At 37.2% G+C, this 24,771-nt stretch overlaps 1 protein-coding gene across 1 annotated transcript in view; it reads right to left on the bottom strand.

Moving 5' to 3' along the window:
- Positions 1–4,513: 4,513 nt before the first annotated feature.
- The window catches only part of LEF1 (lymphoid enhancer binding factor 1), a 78,553-nt gene continuing 58,295 nt past the window's right edge, over positions 4,514–24,771 (bottom strand). The window contains exons 5-9 of the mRNA XM_015831770.1: positions 14,778–14,868; positions 12,737–12,820; positions 7,320–7,442; positions 5,505–5,743; positions 4,514–4,518 (exon numbers count right to left, since the gene is read on the bottom strand). Of these exons, the coding sequence (XP_015687256.1) occupies positions 4,514–4,518; positions 5,505–5,743; positions 7,320–7,442; positions 12,737–12,820; positions 14,778–14,868 (542 nt within the window). The remainder of the gene's footprint in view (positions 4,519–5,504; positions 5,744–7,319; positions 7,443–12,736; positions 12,821–14,777; positions 14,869–24,771) is intronic.

Genomic DNA, 24,771 nt, shown 5'->3' on the forward strand with positions numbered 1-24,771 from the left:
TTGTTCCTGGGTGGAGGTGGGTGAAACCGATCACCTTGCAGCAGTTTTCCACTTCTGCCTCTTCCTCAGGCAGCTTACTTCACCCGCCCCCCCTTTACTTTTAGCATTCAGGGAAGCCCGTGCCTTTATGTGTTCTTAAGTTGCTCTTTGGGCAGAGAACCAGTTGTTAAATTATTTGAATCCCACCACTGGTGGAAACTTTGAATAAATATGGCTTTCACATGGCAATGAATGAAGATGATGATACCCAATTATATATCACTTCCACTGATGAATTAAGCAATGCCATGAGGATCTTATCTCAGTGCCTGGAGGCTGTGAGGTCTGGAGTGGAACAACAGGCTTCAGCTGAATCCTGGCAAAATTGAGCAGGTTTAGGTTTTGGGGCCTGTTGCTTCTAGGACTATGCCATCTTTGGATGAAGCCATACTGCTCTAGATTGATATGGTGCACATTTTGAGGGTGATTCTGAACACCTGCTTGAAGAGTAGGCAACGCTCATGTCTAGAAAGGCTTTTGCACAACTTCATGTTGTATGTCAGTTACACCCATTCCTGGATTGGGAAGTTCTGTCCACAGACACTCATACCTTAGTCACTTCCAGATTGAACTCCTATAATGTGCTCAATATGGGACTGCCTTTGAAGAGGATCTGGAAGTTTCAACTGGTGCAGAATGCAGCAACATGGGCAGTTATGTTCTCACAACTTCTGTTCTGTGAGTTGCATTGGCTACCAGTTTGCTTTCACTTCCAATACAAGATGCTGGTTTAAAGCCATTCATGGCATAGAACTGGGTTATCTTAGCAACATCTTTCCCAATTACATCAGCTCATCCCATTAGATCTGGCAAAGAAGGGATGTTGTTGATACCATCTGCTAGGATGATGGGTCCCAGAAGGCGAGCCTTCTCTGCTATGGTGCTCGCTTTATGGAATATTCTCTCCAAGTCAGGTTAGTTCCTCTCTTTTAATGTTTCAGAAGTCCCTCAAGATCCCAGAGAACCGAAGACATTTTAAGATTGCTCCACTAATGTGGCTGATATATTTTCCATGCCTTGTAGTTTTATATATTTTAAATGTTTGTAATATTTTAACTTTTAACAATGATTTTTATGTTCTATATTGTTTTATCTATGATGTTTTATTTAAATGTTCTATGCCACCACCCAGAGTTGTATATAAGTATATAAACCTAATACATAAATAAAAACAATTGCAATATTTAGGATCATGGAGATGATGCCATATGAAACAAATGAATAGAAAGGGAGACCTTTTGCTAACTGCTTTTCACAGATTAATTAGTGGTAGCAATGAAATCTTGAAGTGATGCATTTGGAGTAAGAATCAATAATGGTAATTAAAAATTAGAACATGTAATTCAACCAACCAATTTATCAGTCTGCTTTTTTAACCATGCAATCCTGCAGCACTTCTCTGGATGATTTCTGAGCAACAGCATAGCAACAACAGAATGTACTTTTAGCAGGCTAATCAAAATCTTCCACCTTGGGGTGTTTTTGGTCACTTTTCCAGTCATGTGGAATTTCAGCTGCAGACTGTTCTCTTCCTAGTTCCTAATGAAGGCCCTTTAAAGCACCACTTCTTACTGTTGAGCTTAGTACTTGCATTGTTTAAAAACCAAACCCTGTAGTTTTAACATTCCAAAAATACTGAACCTGAGGCAATTTTTAGAACAAGTGAGCTGCTCTTCTATGCACACATACACAACCTTCCCTGAACCACAGCAGCCTTCGCCCTTCAAGCAGCAGCCTGATCCAATCGCTGCAGCTGCCCATCAGCTGTTTCACAGCAGGAAATTAGGGCAGAAGCTTGAAGCTTCCAAGAGCTACAGGCAGCAGGAAACATGGGAGGGAGCCAGGAAAAGAGATGAAGTGCCAAAGACACACTGCATTACCAAGGAAGGAGAGCTGCTTAAAAATATTAGTAACAGAAGCTTTGGAGAAATCTTATCTTTTAGACACATAACCAAATCATAATATTCTGAATTATCTGCCAATTAGTCACAATTTTTGCAACATAAAACTTGGCTGTCGTAACCCAACATTTTGATTTTATCGATTTTACTGTTGCCTTTTCTATTCTGCATTTTGTTTGTGCTTGTAAAGTAGTAAAGCAGGGATATGTTAATATAATGTTAATATTATAACATTACATTTTAAAAATTAGCAACACCTAGGTTTTTTTGTGTCAGTTGTTTTACTGTTCTCCTCTAATGGGCAATACTAAATATACCGTATGTATAACTGAATTCATAGTGTAATCAATTAGTTTGAAATATATTATTTAGAGACGGAATGAGCTTTTAAGGCAGCAGAATTTCAATCCTTTAAAACAAAACTAAACATCCTGTCCTATTCTGTTCTGAAATAACCCTAGAGATAGGCTTCACTAAAGCTTTGGCTAGAGTCCCACAATGCTATTTCTCCTTTCACTACAATGCAATTTCAGTTTGTTTGTCATCTGCTGTTATATACAAACTATGCTTTTAACAGATCAGTGCAAATATTAAAAAAAGGATGTTTGCGCTATTATGCCAATAGCCAAATCTACATGAATTGATAGATGCTCAGAGCCAACTGAACTCAAGCAGAAATAATTGTAAAGACAAGATTTTTCTGAGATTGCCAGATATTCAAAAGGTGGGGTCAGTACACATGCCATTGATAAGGCCATAATTTATGTAGAAGTAGCCTGAATGAGAACTCTTTAATATGCTTCTTTAAAGTGTATGTTTAAAATGTTTCACTTTTGATGCTTGCTAAAATGGTGTTGGCTCAAAAAAAAACCCTTAACATGGTAGGCATGAAATGGGGGCAATGGGTAAAAATAATTTTAATCATTAAAAAAATCTGACATCCCTGATCTCTATTCACTTTTTGAAACATGATCTGTCAAAAGAAAAATAATTCTTACAAAAAGTGAAATAGGTAATTTACATTTAGCAACTGCCTCAGGTAGCAACTGCTCACAGTTACGATGGTGATAGAAAAAGTAATCTTATGACCAGTCTTTGCATTTACAACATTTACAGGACTGTAAAGCAAAGAAAAGCTGAAAATCATAAGCACAGCGACAGTTTTATTTCACAACCGCTTCACTTAGTGGCCAAGTTGTGGTCCGAATATTAATTGATAAATAACCACTGCTTATGTCTACAGTATATTAAAGTATTTCAGTGTAGATAAAAAAACTGAATATCTCTCAGCTAAAATGTCAAATGTATAAACCAAACTTTTCCCCATTGTAGACTATGCTTTTTACATTAAGAGCAGTAAATATTATTGATTTTTGAAAGCACCAAACATACATTTACATGTCTTTTTTTTAAAAGTTAAAATTCTAAACATAAACGGTTTATTGCCAAGATAAAACAGATTATTTGCTGATTGCAATTTTAAATCTTGCATGATACAGGTACTCCTTGACTTACAATCACAATTAGAACCAGTTTTCTGGTCATAAGGCATTTCAGTCATAAGTCAAGGCACTCTGATGGAATATGTCTACTAAGGGGGAGGAGATATGATAGACTATAGTGAGGTGGCTGTGTCCCAAGAAAGAGGGAGCACATTCTAAGTATGGGGAGGAGACAAGACACAATATAGCTCAGAACTGGATCAAAGGAAAGATTTAGGATGGACACTCTCTACAATCTCCCTGGGTATATCCATTAGGGTTACAGTGGTAGAGGTTTAATCTGGCAAGATTCTGTTTATCAGCAAATAAAGAACTGAACTTTGGCTGGATTGTTCTATGTCATTCTTGGTCTGGGTCTGACGGGGACCCATGTGACTGGACCACATTTTATGACATTTTTGCAGTGGTCGTTAAGTAAACCAGCAGTTGTTAAGCAAATGCCACAGTTGTAAGTGCATTTTTCCAATTTTGCTGTAATCTGGTAAAAATCATCACAAATGATGGTTGTGTGACTTCAGGCTGTTGCAACTAGTTGTAAAGGTGAACTGATAACCAAGCAACTGAAAAATAGTCATGTGACTGCTGCAAATCGAAGACTACCTATATGTTGAAAGTAAATAATAGTAATAATAGTCTCCTTCCATTCAATTCCTGACACCTGAATAGTTTTCTTGGCAAAATTTGGAAATTTCTTTCTAAATCTGTTCTACCAGGTCTTTTTTTTTTTTTTTTAATCCAGTATAATTTACTGGAAAAAATCCCTATAGCATTCCAACCAAATACTAACCAAGCCTAATCCTATCTATCTGAGACAAGTCCAGCCACTTGCTGAAAATATGTGGAATCTTAAGGAGGCAGAGCACATGTTGAAGTAAGAATTGGAAAATATCCTTGTGGCATACTACCCACTAACTAATCAGCACTGTAGGCTACCTCAAATCAAAGTATAACATCTAGATTCATAATCCAATGCCTATCCAGAAAAAGCCCACTCACAGTATATCTCGAGACTTTATAAGTATTAAGCTATAGACCAAAACCCTATACTATAGATTATAGAAGATGTAGGAATTATCCTGGGAGACAAAAGGTATCTTAAGTAATGAAGAAAATTATCAAAATACAGACAAGAGCTTAAGCTAATTCAGTGTTTGGGGAAATATATAAGAATTTCTAATCATGTGACATGTTTAGGAAACATAATAATCAAACACATAATATATGCTTTGATGGGACCATGCAATAAACATCATAGTATTCATAGCATATAGGCTCCTAATCAGTCTGACGCCAAGATTAATTTTATAAGCGAAGGGTTTATGTGCTTGGCAAGCACAGATCAAGTTAAAGATCTGAAGGAAATAAAAGGCGTAAGAGTCACAACTTAATAAAAACATTTCTGCTACTTTTGGTACACGCATATTTTTATAAAAATGTATTGCAATAATATTTTAACATGATTGAGATTGATTAGATCTATTCCCTCTCCCTGCAAAAGCTGTGTAAAGCAGAATATTAAGTATGTGATGTTGATGTTGAGAATTGCCTACAGTATTTATGCATCACTTTCCATAGGAAAAGGCTGCCCTAGCCTAATCTCATTGAGAAATTTTCAGGCCTCTTTTGAAAATAAGCTATTTAATTTGTTGGACAATACAAATCTAGATATCTGCTCCAATAACTACTTTGCACCACAGTGCGACTGGGATGCTGTTTGCTATTGATTTTGTTTCATGAAATCATTAAACTCTTGCAAGCAAAGAAATCTGGCAAGAGTTGCTTTTCCCAGATGACTCCTGGTTGTAGAAGTGAGAACAAAGAATATAGGGACTGAGAGAAATTAAATACATACGGCAGCTGACAAAAAAATCATTATAGATGACAAATGACTCTTTGGGCTTATTTTAAGTTATCCGATCATTTCTCCTAATTAATAACAGCATACAGGTAGTTCTCGACTTACAACCATTCATTTAGTGACCATTCAAAGCCCAGGCCCAGAATGGACTTCAGAAGTGGCATCCACACAGAGAACTGGTTGTTCACACCAGTTGAATCCCACCACTGATGGTGGGTGAGATGAATACTATGGACTGAATACACAATATGCATATACACAAAAACATATTTCTCCATACCCTTCTGCCGAGAATCTGGTTGATGGCTGCACTTTCTTTCAGAGTACATTCTGCTACAACGTTCGCTCTCATCTCTTTCATGTATAACATGAAAGCATTCAGAGGTTTCTTAATGTGAGGTCTTTTGGGCTCTTGTTCTTTCCTCTGTTCATGTTGAGGCTTCCTAAAGGTAACAGGAGGAAAGAGAACATATGGAAGAGTACAATTGATACCATGCTCATTTTTAAGGGATATTTTATACTGCATTTCACATCATCAACAGATACCTCCTCATTTCTAAATGGCAGTATTTCCTAGGTTATTTCAGTGTTCAGGCATAAAGAAAAAGAAAGAAGAAAGCCAAAAATAACCTCTCATCCCTATCTAGAAGTATTTCCCTATGTTATTTGTTAAGAAGTCTTAGAGCTCCTTAACTCACAAATATTTCCAGATGTATCAAATTTCTATGGCTATATGATATGCACACATATAGCAGTACATGCCTTTTTAAGACCAAAGTAACTTATGGATAAACTAATAATTAGCAATGCAAGAATCAACAGTCAAAGGGGTGTTGAGGAACAGAGTTCCCTGTAATATGGGATGCAACAATGCCCAATATTTTAAAGATAAATGATACTGCTTCCATCCAACCTATTTAAATGGTATAAAATGTCCTTATGAAATGACAGGTCTGAAGATGGAACAGTAATAAGCTCACCTCCTTTAAAAAGAATAATATCCATATATCTTTTTCATAAAATAGAGAGGCAGAAAAACAAAGTTCAAGTCCCCAAAGTACATATAAGGCTAACTCTGGGGATTATTGTCATTTAAAACAGTTTTATCTCTATCTATGAGCAAGTCAAAAGCAATCTAATTTTGGTGTTATTTGGCACTTTTATGTATATTTCCCATATCTGTGTTAATCTATAACATTTAATTTTTTAAAAAAAATATACATTTAATTTGTATGTAATTGTGCTTTTTATATAAAAAGCCTGTTTTCACTTGAAATATAAGTTTAAACTGTATTCCTTTGTTAGGTTAATCATAAAAGCCAGAGCTGAGAATATAAAATTAGAAAGATTCTACCAGTATTACCTCCATCCAAATGAAACATATTTCTAGTTATGCAAATATTTTTATTTCTCTGTGTTGGTATGAGATAAGTTTTGATAAGCCATAATCCATTTCACAATACATATCTAGGTTGGATTGTATTAAAATCAGAACATAGCAAGCCTTCATTGACTTGATACTAAAAGAGTTATCTCTGTGTAAACAGCTTCATATTCAAAGTCAGGGGTGGGCGATTAATTTTTCCAAGGAGCCAAATGAGAAATTGTGGAAGACCAAACCTATAGGGCTGTGAAGGTGTCTAGGCATGCACACACGCACGAACATATGTAAATTAAAAAAATTAGCAGCTACCTTCAAAATAAAAGCAATGCGCATGGTATTATGTGCATGGTATACACTTATTTACATTTGATTTCTAATTTTTGATTGACCTCACAGAGGACAGAAAGGGACGGCCAAAAGGCCATATGTGGCCAGGGACTATAAAAAGCCCAGGTCTGTTCAAGGTAGTGACATCTGAAAATATAATGCTATATTCGTACTCAGGCACATATCCAACACTTTATTTTAATGTTAAGCAGAAAAAAAGCCCTTTATCACAACTATTGCAATGTCCACTTGGTTCCCAAGCAATGCAGATTAAGGATTGTTAAAAGATGTGGAAAAGTCCAACTCACACGTGCATTAAGTCACTGTCTGTGTGTGGATGTTCTTGTTTGACTTGAGGTGTTACAATTGCAGGATGAGGGATTCCAGTTGTGTGGGGTCCTGGAGGACCTGGGATCATATGATGTGAAAACCTACAAAGGATGGAAAAGGACAAGTCTTTTTAATAATGGCAATTTTAGCCTAGCACTGAACAATCATAGGAATCATAGGGAAGCCTATGAAGAAATACTTCATATTGGGCTAGCAGCAAAGATATTAAGATTCCTATATTTGACAGCTAAGATATGGACAGAATAAACAGGATTATTTTTGTCCTTTAATCCTGGAGAAATGCTACAGTAGATATCTTGTATTATATGCAAAGAAATTAGATGCCTCCAACTATTCTAAAAACACATACAGTAGGAAACAATGCTAATTTCATCCTAGCTCCATAAAAATATTTTTCACATAAATATGACATTAAAGTTACCCATCACCAGCTATCTAAAGGAGGAATGATCATGCAGGAAAAAAATAAGATTGAAAAAGTTGCATTTCCTTGAGAAGCTATAGCTTTCCAATTGTATAATCTAAATCCCAGGATCAATATTTATCTTGTCTCTATGATACGTGACTCACTCCTAGGGCACAGGATACACTCACTACTCATCCTCCTGATACTATTATCCTTCAATATTGAACACTGTCCCTTTCCCATCTGGCTGCTTTTATAACTGATCATTTAAGAGACTGCCCATGTGCACTTCAGCCTTTTGGTATGTTATCTATTATTAGTGTATACAGGGTATATATTATAAATGTATACAGGGACACAGCCTATCTGTGTTAAAAGTGGAGAATGCACACAGTTCTGGAGAGTAGTCATATGTGAATGCCCACACAAGAATTATACACTTATGCTTACAGACTTGTTTGGTGAGAATGCTATTCCTGTGAACGCAAACATTGGCATGGTTCCTGCCAAGTCAGGTTTGGTGTAGTGTACTGGCCTAGAAACCAGAAGATTGTGAATTCTAGTCCTGCTTTAGGCATAAAAGCCGACTGGGTGACCAGGGTGGGCCAGTCACTCTCTTTCAGCCCAATCCTCCTCATAGGTTTGTTGTTGTGGAGAAAATAGGAGGAGGAAAGAGTATTAGGTATGCCACCACCTTATTTATAAAAATAGTAAAGGTGGAATATACATGAATAAATAAAGTCACCACAACAGATCCAGTGCTGAGAGTTCCCGAGGCCAAATAACAGGACAAGCTATGAGAATGTACAGTTGGCATTCAAAGAACTGCAATTACAGTTAATTCTTTATGAAACAAAGACCAATAAGATGCCTAATTCTCTAGCCAGCTCCCATGGGAGGGGGTGAAACAGAGCTTTCTATACGAGCGCAGGTATATTAATGTATAGCAGTGGTTCTCAACCTTTTTAATGCCGCGACCCCCAACCGGTCGTAAGTCGAGGACTAAACCGGTCGTAAGTCGAGGACTAAACCGGTCGTAAGTCGAGGACTACCCAACCGGTTGTAAGTCGAGGACTTTCCCTGCCCAGAAGCGCCGCGCATGCGTGGTTCCGCCCCCTGTGCCGGCCGAGGCGTAGCTGGCAAGCGGCAGAGACGGAGCAGGCCGACCACCAGCTGGCCCAGCTCAAGGGAGGTAGGGCACCCGTCGGAAAAGGGGAAAAAAATGGCAGACAGCCTTGCTTGGCGACCCCCGTGAAATGGTCGATCGACCCCAAATGGCGTCACGACCCAAAGGTTGAGAACCGCTGATGTATAGAGAAGGAAAGGGTCCAATATGTAGTAGAACTTTTATGAAATACTTCAGAAACTGGAAACATTTTCAATAGCAAGAATGGATAATAGAATTTAAAACATCCACACTGAAGAGAAACTTGAGTTGTTGCAGCTGGAACTGAGTAGACAAGAGAAGGTTTACTCCTCTCTTGCTTCTTATCCTGGGTGGAACTGAGCAGGGCAAGCTTCTTAAAACTTCTAAACCCTTTATGGACATTTTCTCCAATGAAAATATTAGCTAAATGTCAAACTGCAGAGAATCCAACTGATCTCGCAAAGAGATGAGGGAACCACTAAACTTGAGGTTTGGAGGAAGATGAGGAGTTTCAGAGCCATCCATAAAGGTTGTTCCCAGTGTGATGAGCCTGTTTAATAAATGCCTGGTGATGTTTATCTAGGTCTACCGAGTAACTCTCACCAAGCGAATAAGCCTATGTGAGGGGGAAAAGTTAGTTCCTACAATGCGGGTAGTTGTGAAACAGAGCCCTTAAGATCATAAAGTTGGCCAACTGCCTGTGATGAGAGAGTGTATGAAGTCTTGATTAGCAGTTTCAAGGAGTTTTGAAGAAGAGTTGAGATATGTTTAAATAAAATTGGGAGGAAGAAAGAGATTGGACAAAAACAGCCTGTTCAAATATGAATAAGCTGATGCTATAACGGCTGAAAACAAATTGGAAGAATTTAGAGGGAGATGTTCCTAGTTACACAGTATGGTGTGTATGGCTCTCATCAAACCATTATGTAACCTCTAAAAGATCCCAGTCTGCACACTGCAGAGGTTCATAATATTTCAAAATTTGGATTGTTAACAAAGAATTAAGGGAGAACTGGAATAGCCATTTCGAACTTTTTAGTTCTTTTCAACCAGACATACCCTTCTGAGATTCGAACCTGGGCTGTCTGCATGTTAAGCAGATGTATTAACCTCTAGGCCAATGTATTAAGATTCCTTTCTCCCATATTTGGGCCGACAGGGTGCACCAAACTCAAGATAATATATGTGTATGTGTGTGTGTGTGTGTGTCCCTAATAACTATAAAAATACGAATCCCAGGCATATCTGTACAATGATAGAAAATCTTTGAACTCTGGAAAGGGTATAAACCAGCTGTTTATTGTTAAAAATAAAAACAACTATTTACAATACTAAAAACAACCTAAGCTTTCGCTGGTCCACTGCCAGCGTCATCAGAGTGAGTATCAGGGGGTGGGGGGGTTTCTTATAAACCTTGCTAACTCAGTTTCTTGCTCATTGACCATTTGATAGGACTGTTCGTCCTAACTGGCCGTAATTGCCTCAGTTGTCCCGCCTCCCCTCGTTTGCATTCCAGACCCAGAGATGCGACCCAGAATGATTACGGGGGGAGGGCGATCGGAAGATACGCCGGCAGGGATAATATTAGGAAAGATAGGATCAACAAGGAGAGGAAGGATGGAAAAAGAAACAATGGGAGGAAAGAAGGCTGTGAAATTGGAATGCAAACGAGGGGAGGCGGGACAACTGAGGCAATTACGGCCAGTTAGGATGAACAGTCCTATCAAATGGTCAATGAGCAAGAAACTGAGTTAGCAAGGTTTATAAGAAAACCCCCAACCCCCTGATACTCACTCTGATGACGCTGGCAGTGGACCAGCGAAAGCTTAGGTTGTTTTTAGTATTGTAAATAGTTTTTTTTATTGTTTTAGTTTTTAACAATAAACAGCTAGTTTATACCCTTCCCAGAGTTCGAGGATTTTCTATCAGTGTGTGTGTGTGTATACACACAAGCAGCCCAGGTTCAAATCTCAGAAGGGTATGTTTGGCTGAAGAGAACTAAGAAGCTCATTCTTGTGCAAATTTGCATGGTTGCATCCAATCAAAGTAATTAGAAGAAAATATAATACCAGGAACTTTGAACTGCAATGCTACATGTAATGAAATACAGGCTTTGTCTCTTCTCAGACCTTTAAAGCACTACACACTGGTGTGTGCCTCTTAAAGCAAAGTAGCTACTGCATACCACAAGGACCTTTTGGGGCAGCTTACCGATTACACTGGAAAGGATTTCCAGCATAGATCCTACCTCATCCTATCTTTTCACTTCTTTATAAAAAAATATTCCAGTAAATACTGTATTAAATAGCTTTTCACGATTCCAGCAGAATTTTCTGTACTTCATAATAGTGAAGCCATTCAAATTATTACCAGCTTAAAAGCAGACCATAGTGCTAATATTATAAAAAGCTAGGGAACATGCGTAAATTGGATAGATAAAATCAATAATGCCCCAATGTTTTAAAGATCATCATAGTGGTGGTGGTGCTGGCGGCGGTGATGGGGAACCAATTATTCTCTTTATTTGGCCAAGATTATTTCTCCCATCAAATATGGCCCAGACTTCAACTTTAATATTGACAAGGACTGCATCCTGTGCATGTCAATATACTGCCAGCATCTGGGCAAGAATACGTTGGTTTGCAAAATAGTCTCCATTCAGAGATCCTAATCTGCATGGAATAAGATTACTAGGGCTGGGGTAAAACTAGAAAAGATTCTGTAAAGAGTGAAGCATTGTTAAATGAAGGAGGGCTGAAAAAGGAACCCTGAAAATGGAGGACTGAAAAAGGAACCCTGAAAAAGGGACCGACAGCATGAAAGAAAGAGAGAAAGCATTTGATGGGATTGATGAGATTCTTAGAAAGAGAATGATGAGAAATTTAAAGAACAATAGGATTTTTTTTAACAAGATAGAAAGATATGGAGCAATACAGTGAAAAATGCTGGTGTAAACTAGTTTGAGCTATTGTTTTCTTGTATTATATCTTTACTTTCTTTAGCTTCCTATTTCTTACTTTTTTTCTGCACTGTACATAAAATTATCTAGCCCAGTGGTTCTCAACCCTTGATCTGCAGACTGCTGGGAGGCTGTGATGTTCTCACAGGGGGTCTGCAGAGTTTGGTACATTTGTAAATGGGAGGAAATAAAAAGTATGATTAAATTGCAAACAGCACATGTATCCACACACCAAATGTGTTAAATTGTTGTTATCTGTATGTTGCATTTTATTGATATAAGATACATAGAAAATGACAGCGACCTTTGGGTACACCAAGCACAGCATATAGATCCCACATTTTCATACCACAGAAAGATAAGAATGGTATAAAATTAGGCCACCACCAACACCTAGTTAGTGCTGCCTGCTTGCACTAGAGTTCCTTATTCATACAGCAATATAACCATGTCTACACAGCTTCTTTTGCCGAACTTGTAAAATAGTTTGGAGCCTGGAAAATTTCCCCCTCATCTTGCATTCTACAATTAAACTGCAAAGAAAGGAAAGAGAACAAAAAGCAAACTGTAAAAAGTTTTATTTTCCGTCATTATGTACAATGATTTCATTGCACTTGTGCTGACGAAACTAATACTCTCTTTGGCTTCAGTAAGATTGCTGTATCACAGATTTGATGTTTTTTTAATCAGCCAATGATAATAGCAAGCTGTGTATACACAGTATTATATATACATACACAAAGACAGTTTAGCTAAGGGGCAGAGAGGAAGCAAAGGCAGTCACCGGCACAAAGCAATACAGCCAATTCCCCTTCATGTCCAGCATTTACTCCTGAGCCAGTTATTCCCCACCTACACCTACCTTGACATGGAAGTGTCGACGGAAAGTGAAGATGGGTAGGGATGCCTGAATCCACCTGAGATGGGATATACAGGCTGACCTTGCCTGAGGTCACAGAAGAAAGCAACCCATCAATTATAATGTAACAGAAGTGAATCTGCCTTTTTCCAAACACCAATAAAGTGATAACCTACTAATAAACCAAGTAAGCATATTCTTCACTTCAAAAGAATAATAAACTAGGATTTATTCTTAGTATATTATGATTATTAAAATAGTAACAATCTGAGAATCCCAGTTTTCGTAAAACACAAAAGGGTTGTACCTTCCTGTACTGTTTAGCCACTCCCATGGCAGAAGGAGGAGGAGCCAAACTGGAGCAATCAGGCAGAAGGAACCAATAGCTTTGTCTAGCTTTGGTAAAAGGGAATTCTGAAAAATCCTAGTATACTGGGACTCTAACGAAAGCTGTGTGTTAATGTCTTTTCCCACATCGTGAAGCATTGGAGAGTGTTGTTTGCATATAACAAACTGTCTGAAGCATCTTCCTGAAATCAGACCCAATGTGTGTAGACAGCCCAAGTTCATACAGTTTGAACGCAAAAAAAACCCCTTGAAATGGAGTTTAAAGTTCTGTTCTTCTGAATAGATACATTAATAGGTCAATATAAATGTTTCAGATATTTTGAATCTTTCATGTATAGTTTACATGGTCTTTTTCTCCGTCGTGAATTAATTAACTTCTGAATAGAAGTTAACACACTTGTGTATCAACTTCAGAGAGAATAACTGAATTTTCCTTGAAAGAATACACTCAATTCTATTCAAGCAGAGCTATTGATTGACAAATTTAAGAAACTGGCATTTCAAAGCTGCTGGCTCTTTCTTATTCTCACCATGGCACTCTTCACACTTAAATCAACTTCCATGCATGCACAGTAGGTTAGACCATTGCACATGTACACAATTATGCACACACAATTCAAATATCAATCATATAGTACAACAGTAAGCAGAAACATAAGAGCATTCTCTGCTGTACACTATTCATATTACCAATATTTTTAGTTCAGAGTCATCTTGTTTGAAAAAAATGTACATCCCAAAAAAAGCAAACAATTGTTAAAATTTAAAAGTTGGAACTGAACCTATTCCCACACTCCAAAAATCCTTCCCTAGTGAAAAAGCAGCTGCAATAATATAAAAAAGTTTGGCCATCAAACTCTTGCCTCTCCTAATTTTCTTTCAATTAAAAACGTTTGTTAAACTATTTTTAGTATTTTTGACATGAATTAATATCATGTAGCAAATGGAGTTTTTCTATCTAATGTACCAGCTTAATGACAAGAATCACTCCCAAAATAAATACTCAAAAGAGGTATATAGATCATTAGCATCATTAATATTATTATCTAAAATTTACAAAAATTTGGATTATGACAATTCTTTTTTCTCCCCATTTGTTTATGTCAGATACACTCTTGCTAAGTAATACTGCACCTGATTGACTACTTGGAAGAAATTTCGTGAAAGGTAAATTCATTCAATTGCTATTTTTTCAGCTAAAGAACACATTTAATACATTGAATCAAATTGGGCATTCCTCCTTCATGATGAAGAGTTTGCTTAAAGAATTTTACAAATTTGAAACATTTGTTACATTGAAGATAAATTAATGCAAAATGAGAGCATATGAGTTATGGTTATTTAGTGGTAATATGTATGTATTCTATATGTATTCAGTGGAACTTGTGTATTTTACAAGTCCAAATAAATGATCTTACCTAACACATATTATTAGGTCCCCAAGTATTCAAGCCATATAATCTGTAAATTGTACAGTGGATTTCATTTAAGATCATCATATTGTTTCTGGAATCCAGATTTGCTCTTAGTAGGTTGCTGATAATTGTTATTTAAAAACTGAAACATTACAATTATTTAAAAATGAGTCATTTCTCAAGTCAATAAACTTGCATTGGGTTTACATAACACAAAATACATGTGTGTGACTCACACATGCACACAGATGTGTGACTCAGAAGTAGCAGGAAGCTCTTACCAGCCAAGTGGTGGGGTTATCTGCCCAACACTGCCAGGAGATAAGGGATAAAAGGTGGAAATATCAGGACCTGGTGGATGCCGATTCATGCCTGTTAAAAAGTACAGAATGTAAATGATCATTTTAGCCTAAAGAGTATTAAAAATAACCTTTAAGCTATCCAAAGTCCCTTTGTAGGAGAGATGGGCGGCATAAAGAATAAATAATAAAAAACCCATGATAAAACAGACAATAGAGCCATTGAATCTAAAAACCTATGAAAAGAAAGATTTGAGTCTGCAGTATAAGGAGGTATTTTCCCCCAGTAGTGATGACGTAAACTACTTTTTTCTACTCTAGCCTGATATCTTCCAGACTATTACTCCTCAACTAGTGTCATAGCCATAATTAAAACTGGAGAATTTCATCCAACCTAGAGGATAAATAATATAATCGCAAATCTTTTTTTAATACAGACCCTTTAGAACAGAATATTGATTTCCACCAAGTTCTCATGATAAATCATTGGTACTCAATTAACTTTGTCCTGTTCTCAAGTAGCTTGTATTGATCTCAGGTAACTTACTTAGGCTGCATCCAACTCTATGTCTTCAGGAACATTGAAAGATTGAACACCATAATTGCATCTTTTATGAGAACAGATTAAAAACCAGGACATCATCCAGTGAAACAATCAGTTTCCTAGATACTATCATTTGGGATTACATTAAATAAATGAAACTAGATTGTATATTAGCCATTTTTATAATCATGTGACAGTATTTACCAAATATGGTTATCATTCCCAAATGAGGGTTGCAGTTCCCCAACCTGATATGAATAATAGTCAAAAAGTTAACTGGCACCTTATTATCTATCAGTTTTTTGTGACATAAGTTTTCATAAACCAAATACATAGTCACCTCAGTAGGTAAATGTGTATGCATATACCCTAGGTACAAAGAGAAGGAGGTGTCGAAAGCAAAGCCAAAAGGTCAAGCACTGCACAAGAAAGTAGATGCACCACAATATTATGCAGAACACAAATCAGAATGAGTGTGACTCATTTGTGACTAGTGGAATCACTAGTAGATTACAATTAGACATAGCACATCAACACTATAAAATCGTATAAAATGACAGTAGCTTCATCAGGAATACCAAATTAAGCAGCTTCCAATTTCATTTATCTTCCTGAATTAAGAAAACCCTTGTTTTGTTTATCATAGAAGGGCATAATGGACAGATGAGTGAATTCTCAATATTATGGCAGATGTTATTTATTGAGGTGGTATGGAACAGAAGTGGCATCACAATTTAACTTACATTAGGTAGCCCATTAGTGTTGATGAATACCTGCTTTAGACCTGGGTACAGATTCTAAGCAATCATTTAAGGTTGTGAGGATCAATGACTACTTTCCAGGATGGTTCTATAGAAGATATACCTTGGCACTTGATGAAACCCTGCCAATCTATTTTTTAACTTGACCATCTCAAATTAAAGTTGAGTTTTAAGAATTTGTGATGCAATTCCTGGAGAAAGACGTTTCTGAACCCAAAGAATGGAGAAAAGAGAGTTATATTGTAGGATCTGGCTGCAGACAACAGTGGTCTTTTCAGTACTCTATGGTAGCGATACTCAGTTTAAGATGATGTTAATACATCATGCTTTTTTCTGCTAAGGTGCCTGGAAAGTCGACTTGCTGTAAGGGCATATTTACCAAGGGAGTTTATGTGAAGATGCCATCAATCTGTCTTGAAAAGAGGAAAGGTACTTGGAAGTAGGAACTAAAATGCTTACTAAACCATTAAATGCAGCAGTCATTCTATTAGTTCTTTCAAGTATTCATGGGAAAACTTTTGCAGCATTTTTACCGCACTCATCTTTAAAATCTAACATTAATGAACTGTTTGAGAGGCAAGTGTATAATGTTATGCAGTAATTTTTACAAATTCTTCTATTCTGTTGAAAAATACATAAGCAAAATATAAATGGATTCTGTTGACTGGAAATAAGTTGCTAGTTGCAACCTTGCAGAAAAGTAGGTCTTTATGTAAGACTCCAGTTTTAAAAATTTATGCTTTTTTGTCATAGGTTTATGTAAAATTGGATTGCATTGAGTAATCAGTTGCGCTCTGCATGGCATTGTGATTACACTGCCCACCCCCTCTTTCATTGCTTGACCACTGGGCCTCTCCCCCTACTCTTCTCCCTATAGATATTAATTTCCTTCTCTCTGTACTAGGATATATATACCTACCCATTAGGTGACTGCTTCATGTATCTGGTGGAGTAGGGTCTGGCCCAGAAAAGCTTATGCTACAAGACTCGTAGTTTTTACATTTCTTGATTGATTGTCTCTCTGATTTAAAAAGAAAAAAAGGAAGAAGTTATATGATACACAAGTGATAAAGTAGTAGAGTTTGTGTGACTTTAATAGATTAAATCTTGAGAAATCATTGGGCAGCTAAATATACTGCTCAAAAAAATAAAGGGAACACATCCTATAAGAAATCCTATAGGATGTGTTCCCTTTATTTTTTTGAGCAGTATATATAAGAAAAGGCTAGGGGATGAATGAAAGCAGCAGTTTCAAAAAGACTTATTAGATTTTGTAAATTGCTGCTTATACATTTTATATGGTTCCCTTGAGATGTACAGCTTTTATGAACTTGCTGCCACTGAGGATCAGTGGTTAATTAAAAATCATTTTCAGGCCTGCAATGGTCATACTTGATATGATTCATTTACCTTCTGAGTCTCACTTCAGTTCTGGCTAAGCTCCTCATCATGTCGACTCTTGGGTGCCAAGGTCACTCTTGTAGTAGTTAATATTTTTGGAATAGAGCAAGGAAGTCTCACTGGAAATGATCCATCAATTCACACACTCAAAAGTGTAAAAAAACACTCTACAAATTCTAAAAACCACCTTAAGGATTAAAGGTAATCCAAATCCCAGATGAGTCCTATGGTTTTCATGCTCTATCTAAATCTCGTATCCCAAGGAGATATGATAGTCACAAAGACCATAAAGGTATTGATAGATTTAGTGTATTAAGGAAGAAGCAAAATAAACCAAAAAAATGTCTTATTTTATATATAAGTCCTCTATTCTAAATACCGGTAATAATAGAGACAAGTGATCAGATTGTTTAGAACACGGGTGTCAAACTCGCCACGTCACGTAACGTGTCGTGACATATCACGACTCTTTTTGCATTGCCGGCAATGGGGTATATATAAAGTATTTATATCACTATATAAAGTAATTTTAAAAAAATTTGTGAGCTAAAAAAGACATAATAATTCTTAAGAAAAAGACTATAATGTCACTGATGGTTATGTTTAAGAGAAGGTTATGTTTAGGGTTATGTTTAAGAGAAGATTTAAAAATTTTCTTTTACAGTAAGACATATGGGCAGAATACTATATAGTAAACACAGATACTATTGAAGCATATAGACAAATTATCTGTTCCATAGTACTTTTCTACTGTGCCTACCAAGAATCACTCTAGGCATCTCCAGGAAATAGAGCTAAATAAAAGCATTCCTTCATGTGCCAGGAAATAATATGATTAAAGATCATAACTGCTTGGAGGATTGTTTGCATGCATATGCTTTAGTTTCACATTATCAGCCAAGATAAGACATCATGTGACACTACTCCTATCTACTTTGAGCTCTCAGCACAATACTAGTCTAAGTTACCAAGAGGTAATAGCTAAAACAATCTCAGCACTTTAAGAAAAACAGCCAGAAAATTGTAGAACTTGGATTATCTAAATAATTTGAAATAATACGGTATGTCTATTTCAGTTCTTCCACTTTGCTTCATCATCCTGAGAATTGAAATACCTCTCACTATTTTCATGCACATTAGATGATAGCTAGTTTTATGTATTGCACTAAACCACAGTGTAGTTTGCTTTGTTTTGGCTTAGCATCAAGGTCATCGAACTGACATCGCCACGGGAATTGCAAGTAACTTTGAGAGGGGTCGCAATCACTGTTCCAAGTCACTCTGGGCATATTAGTTGAGCTCAGATCTGTAAATTTTACTGCGCTTATGAATTGGTTTTCCACCTTGTTCCTTTGCTTACCAAGGATAGAAGAGTTCCATGAGCAATATTATACTCTTCAACCAATAGGACACATTTTGAAATACCTGATAAAATCCATCATTATATTACAATTGTTGACCAAACATTCTTAATTTGCTTTGATCAAAGTACTGTATTTTATGGATTTTAATGCAGTTAAAATGGACAAAACTCTCCTTTCCCAAAAATGTCTTTCCTTAGGATCAGTGCACAAAATGAGAACAACAAATAAATGAGAAGAGAATAAAGTAAGAAAGCTATGACCATAAAGATTCCATTTGCAACATGCTATTTATGCAAATTAGGGTTTTCTTTGGTTGTTGCTATAAAGATCATGAGGTATAAATGATTACTACATGAGGAATGAGAAAAAAAGAGTAACTGTCTTAAAAATAATTTCCCTTTTTTCAGAAAATATGCAAAAATAAGATTAATTTTTTCATTTAAAATATGTGATGATTCGTTCTTTTTTATTCTATTAAGTGTTTTAATTTTTAAAGTTGCAGAAATATATTATTGTTTTACCTGACACACAGATTAAAATTTAATTATTAAAAATAAGTGGGTTATTTATTTTTTGCCTAAAGCAGGCACTAAAGAAACCATTACATTTTTTTCCATGGAAAGACACATATATTCGTGTTTTTTTTTCATTTGAGAGAGTAATGGTAAACCTTGAGAAGTCTTGGTTGAGCATCTTTTCTGACCTCAATCATTTTGATTTTACAAAATATAGTTTCTTGATTAGAGAATAAACCAATACCGATGGCTTTAATTATTTGTGAATAGTCTCTTCCAGTAATCTAAGGGAATTGAAGGACTAGATTGTGGAAACTAAACTTTTTCTTTCTTCTATGATTACATCTCTCTCTTTTCTCCCATTAGCATCTTCTTCTTGATCATAGAAGGAAACCTGGCCACAAACAATGATTAGAGGGTTTGCAAAACTCCCCAACCACAAGCACCAACAGTGGAATGAATTTGAAGTGGTTTGCAGGCAGCATTAACAATTAAGAAGCCCTTTCACCCCCCATAGAATAGAGAAGTCAGTGTAAGCCACTAAGGCAGGGGTAGGCAACCTTGGCTCTTTTATGACTCGTGGACTTCAACTCCCAGAATTCCTGAGCCAGCATGCCTGGCTCAGGAATTCTGGGAGTTGAAGTCCACAAGTCATAAAAGAGCCAAGGTTGCCTACCCCCTGCACTAAGGACTTCCTCCATCACCAACTGAGTAGACTGGTCCAATAAAGGGAGCCATTTGTGACTGAGCTTACCTAGCAAGATCTACCATGACTGATCAAGGAGAAAGAGGTGCAAACACATTTCATAGACACCTAATCCTAATCCTTAAAAAGTGTAATTAATACATACACAAAGCTCATCTGACATTTATGCATGCATAAAATAATAATTAAAAAAACAAGACCCAAACTATGGATATACAAAAAAACATTTACAAATATACTGGTTCCCAAAACTTAGTAGATAAAGTCTACCTATAGTGGATCATTCTGTAACGTAAGGCCTGTGGCCTTCCGGGTGCGCTTCAAGGTGTTGATTATCATCTTTAAAGCGCGCCATGGCATCGGACCTGGTTACCTCCGAGACCGCCTTCTGCCACAGATTACCTCTCACCGGCCGATACGCTCCCACAGAGAGGGTCTCCTCAGGGTGCCGTCAACCAGACAGTGTCGGCTGGCGACCCCCAGGGGGAGGGCCTTCTCTGTTGGACCCCCCACCCTTTGGAACGAATTACCCCCAGAGATCCGGGTGATTCCAGATCTCCCCTCCTTCCGCCGCGCCCTCAAGACATGGCTATTTCAGCTGGCAGGACTGGCCTAAGGGGTATTTTAAATTTGGTTTTTAAATAACTTTTAAAAAAAGAAAAGGCCTATATTAATATTTCATTTTAACCGCATTTTAAATTTTGTATATTGTATTAGCTATTTTGTTTTAAACTGGCTGTAAGCCGCCCTGAGTCCACCAGGAGAAGGGTGGGGTATAAATGTGATAAATAATAATAATAATAATAATAATAATAATAATAATAATAATAATAATAATAATAATAATAATAATAATAATAATAATAATAAAAATAAAAATAATAATAACTACTTAAATGCATTAATAAAAGATCTATTTAACATGTTACTCAGAAAAAGCTTTTCATTTTTTTTAATTCTAGGACCCCTGATCAAGAGGAAACTTCTACTGAGATAAAAACTGCTGCATTCAAGTGATTTTTGTTTTGCCCTGAGTTTGAAACTTCATCAAGAGCTTATGGAAACCAGAGATCAGAGTTTGAAAACCCAGTCTATAGATCTCAAAAATTATCCAAAATTGCATATACTCAAGCTTCAAAAAAGAAAAAAAAGATATATCTAAATAAGTACCCGAAAGAAAAAGATGATACTATTTAAAGTAAGTAAAGTAAATATTCTCAGTTATATAACTTACTACAATCAATTTATGAAAAAACAGTGGTGACAATTTGCCTTCATGATCTTGAAGTGGAAATGAACATAGGTGTACGACAAGACAATACAATATCACCTATCCTTTTCTCAGCCTGCCTTGAAGAAGTATTTTGCAAACTAGATTGGGCAAAAGATGGAATAAAAATCAATGACATCTATTTAAATCACTTAAGATTTGCAGATGATGTTGTTCTCCTCTCACAAGACCCAGAAGAGCTATAAAGATACACACATATGCTACCTGTTCTAACATATGCCGGTGAAACATGGACACTAAACTCACAATCAACACAAAAGCTATGAGTGGCACAAAGAGCAATGGAAAGATACATGCTCAGCATTAAAAGACAAGATAGAAAGACCTGCAAATGGATTAGAGAACAAACGAAAGTATACAATATCATCAAGAGAGTAAAAGAATTGAAATGGAAACGGGCTGGTCACATAACAAGACAAACTCATGGCAGGTGGACCAAAGCAGAATGGATCCCACTTGATAAAAAGCATCCACGAAAGAGACCTAAAACAAGATGGATCGACAACATCAGCAAGTATTGTGGGCCCAACTGGCCGAAGAAAGCTCAGGACATATTGGTTGGAAACATGCGGATGAGGCCTTTATCCTGCAGTAGATAGACAATGGCTAGAATGATGATAAAACTGCACACTAGTTTGTACACACTTACAGTTATAAAACCATCACATGTTTCATATAACTGAGAATATTTACTTTAAATGGTATCATCTTTCTCTTTCAGTTTCCAGAGAGGTAGTAATGTGTAATGTTAGAGGAAAAATACAGGCTTGTTATTTGAAAATCTAAATTATTAGGGCATCAACTTCTCTTGATCAAGGTATGTCTCTTCAAATATAATAATAATAATAATAATAATAATAATAATAATAATAACAATAACAATAACAATAACAATAATAATAATAATAATAATAATAATAATAATAATAATAATAATTATTATTATTATTATTATTATTATTATTATTATTATTATTATTATTATTATTATTATTATTATTTAAAAAATAAAAATAAAAATAAAAAATAGAGTTGGAAGAGACCTTGGAGGTCCAGGGCTTTTCAACCAGTGGTACGGGTACCACCTGTGGTACATTGGCACCTGGCAGGTGGTACGCGACCATCCTAGAAAAGTGGTAGTGGGGGAGGGGAATGAGCTGAACCGGTGGCAGCACCGACAAGCCTGAGTGAGAGATGACTGGAGCTGCAGGACTGTCAGGGCTCAGCGGAAGCGCCAGGATCAGCACTTCTTCGGGGCTGTCAGGGCTCAGTGGAAGCACCAGGATCAGCGCCAGGCTCCAGCTGGAGCTCGGTGCTGATCCTGGCACTTCTGCTGAGCCCTGAAGAAGCACCAATCAGCTGGAAAGCAGCATTGATCCTGGTGCTTCTGCTGAGCCCAGAAGAAGCGCTGATCAGCTGGAATGTTGCAGCATCTCCAGGGTCTTGTGATTTACATTCAGATGCTTGGCAACTGATTCATATTTATGATGGTCACAGTGTCCCAGGGTCATGTGAAGTGACCAAAACCTGCTGCAACCACCCAGCAGATGGGGGGGGGAATAAAAACCAAACACCCCCACCCCATCCCCGCTGCCAATCCTCAACAGAAATGCTCACAACAATGAAAACCTCGGACAGGAGGAAGAGCAGGCAAGTGTCTTGCTCGACTGTGGCTTGGGGGACACTTTTTTCAGTGCCATTGTAACTTCGAACAGTCACTAAGCGAACTGTTGTAAGTCGAGGACTACCTGTACTTTATCACTTTTTTCCTTTTTGGGGTGGGGGTCATCACGTTTTTGACACCTTGCTAGGCGACTGGTGGTACTCGGATGTTGCCATATCCTAAAAGTGGTACAATGGGTGAAAAGGTTGAAAAGCCCTGCTCAGGCAGGAAACTCTATGCCATTGATGGCGAACCTTTTAGAGACCGAGTGCCCAAACTGCAACCCAAAACCCACTTATGTATCATCGGCTGCCGGGTGGGTGTGGCCCATTGGGTGGGTGTAGCCCATTGGGTGGGCATGGCCCATTGGGTGGGTGTGGCCCATTGGGTGGGTGTAGCCCATTGGGTGGGCATGGCCCATTGGGTGGGCATGTTTGCAGTGGTAACGGCAGACTGGGTGGAACTAAAAATTCAATCAATTCCAACTTTGCAAGATCTTTTTTTTTCCTGCGAGAAGTTGAAATTGATTGATTGAACCTTTTTTTTTTGCACACGGTGGAGGAGGCCTAAAGCGAAAAAAACCCAGCTGAAGGCCTAGGACTGGGGTGACAGCATGCGTACCCACAGAAAGGGCTCTGCGTGCCACCTGTGGCACGCATGCCATAGGTTTGCCACCACGGCCCTATGCCATTTATGGTTTGTTCATGGATAGAATGAATTAGAAGGAAGTGACATGAAGGAATTAAATACAGAGATAAGAACACAGGACAACCATTCAAAAACAATGATGGCTTGATTAAGATATATAGAAAAAAAATGAGGCATTGTTTTTAGATTATGCTAAATACCACACTGGAGGGTTCTACTTTATTTTATAAAAGTTATAAAGTCTACAGAGATACAGCACAATGATTAGAGGACCTTAAACAGAGAAACTTTTACATCTGGACTGAGGTTTGCAAAGCAAGAGAAGCAAGGTAAACAAATCATTATTGATCACTGCATGGTTTCTCATTTTAGCCAACGGTGTTTCATAATAGTATTTCACAAGGATGACTAAAAACACCCATTAAGTTTTTGGCTATCAATAGGCAATTGGCATGCTATATTACCCACAGAGATGTGAAGCTGATATAAATATACTTTTGGATATGATTCAAGTGGCTACTTACTGATATAATTATATTAGAAAATAGAAATTAGGTATTTTTTTTAAAGCGTATGGTCAAACTGATTTTACAAAAGTACCTGAGAGCAAATAAAAATTAGTCTAGTCAAGTTCAGGTAGTCCTTATTTAGCAACTGCCTCATTTAGGGACCATTTGCAGTTACAACAATGATAAAAAAGAAACTTGGTGACCAATCCTTGCATTTATGATCTTTGTGTCTGTACAGCAAAAGAAAGCTGAGGTATGATCATAAGCACAGTCAACAGTTTCACTTTGCAACCACTTTGGTTAATGACCAAGTTTTTTTAAAAAAGGTAAAGGAGTAAAGGATTTTACTCTGCCAGTTATTGCCGACTATAGGGGACACTGCTCATCTCTGTTTCAAGGCCATTGAACCAGTGCTGTCCAAAGACATTTCTGCAGCGATGTAGCCAGCATGATGTCACAGAGCACTGTTACCTTCTTACCAAAGTGGTACCTATTTAATCTACTCGCATTTGCATGCTTTTGAGCTGCTAGGTTGGCAGAAGCTGAGGTGAGGACGGGAGCTCACCCAATCATG

Source organism: Protobothrops mucrosquamatus, unplaced genomic scaffold, assembly GCF_001527695.2.
Source record: "Protobothrops mucrosquamatus isolate PMUCROS unplaced genomic scaffold, P.Mucros_1.0 scaffold_4, whole genome shotgun sequence".
Lineage (NCBI taxonomy): Eukaryota > Metazoa > Chordata > Lepidosauria > Squamata > Viperidae > Protobothrops > Protobothrops mucrosquamatus.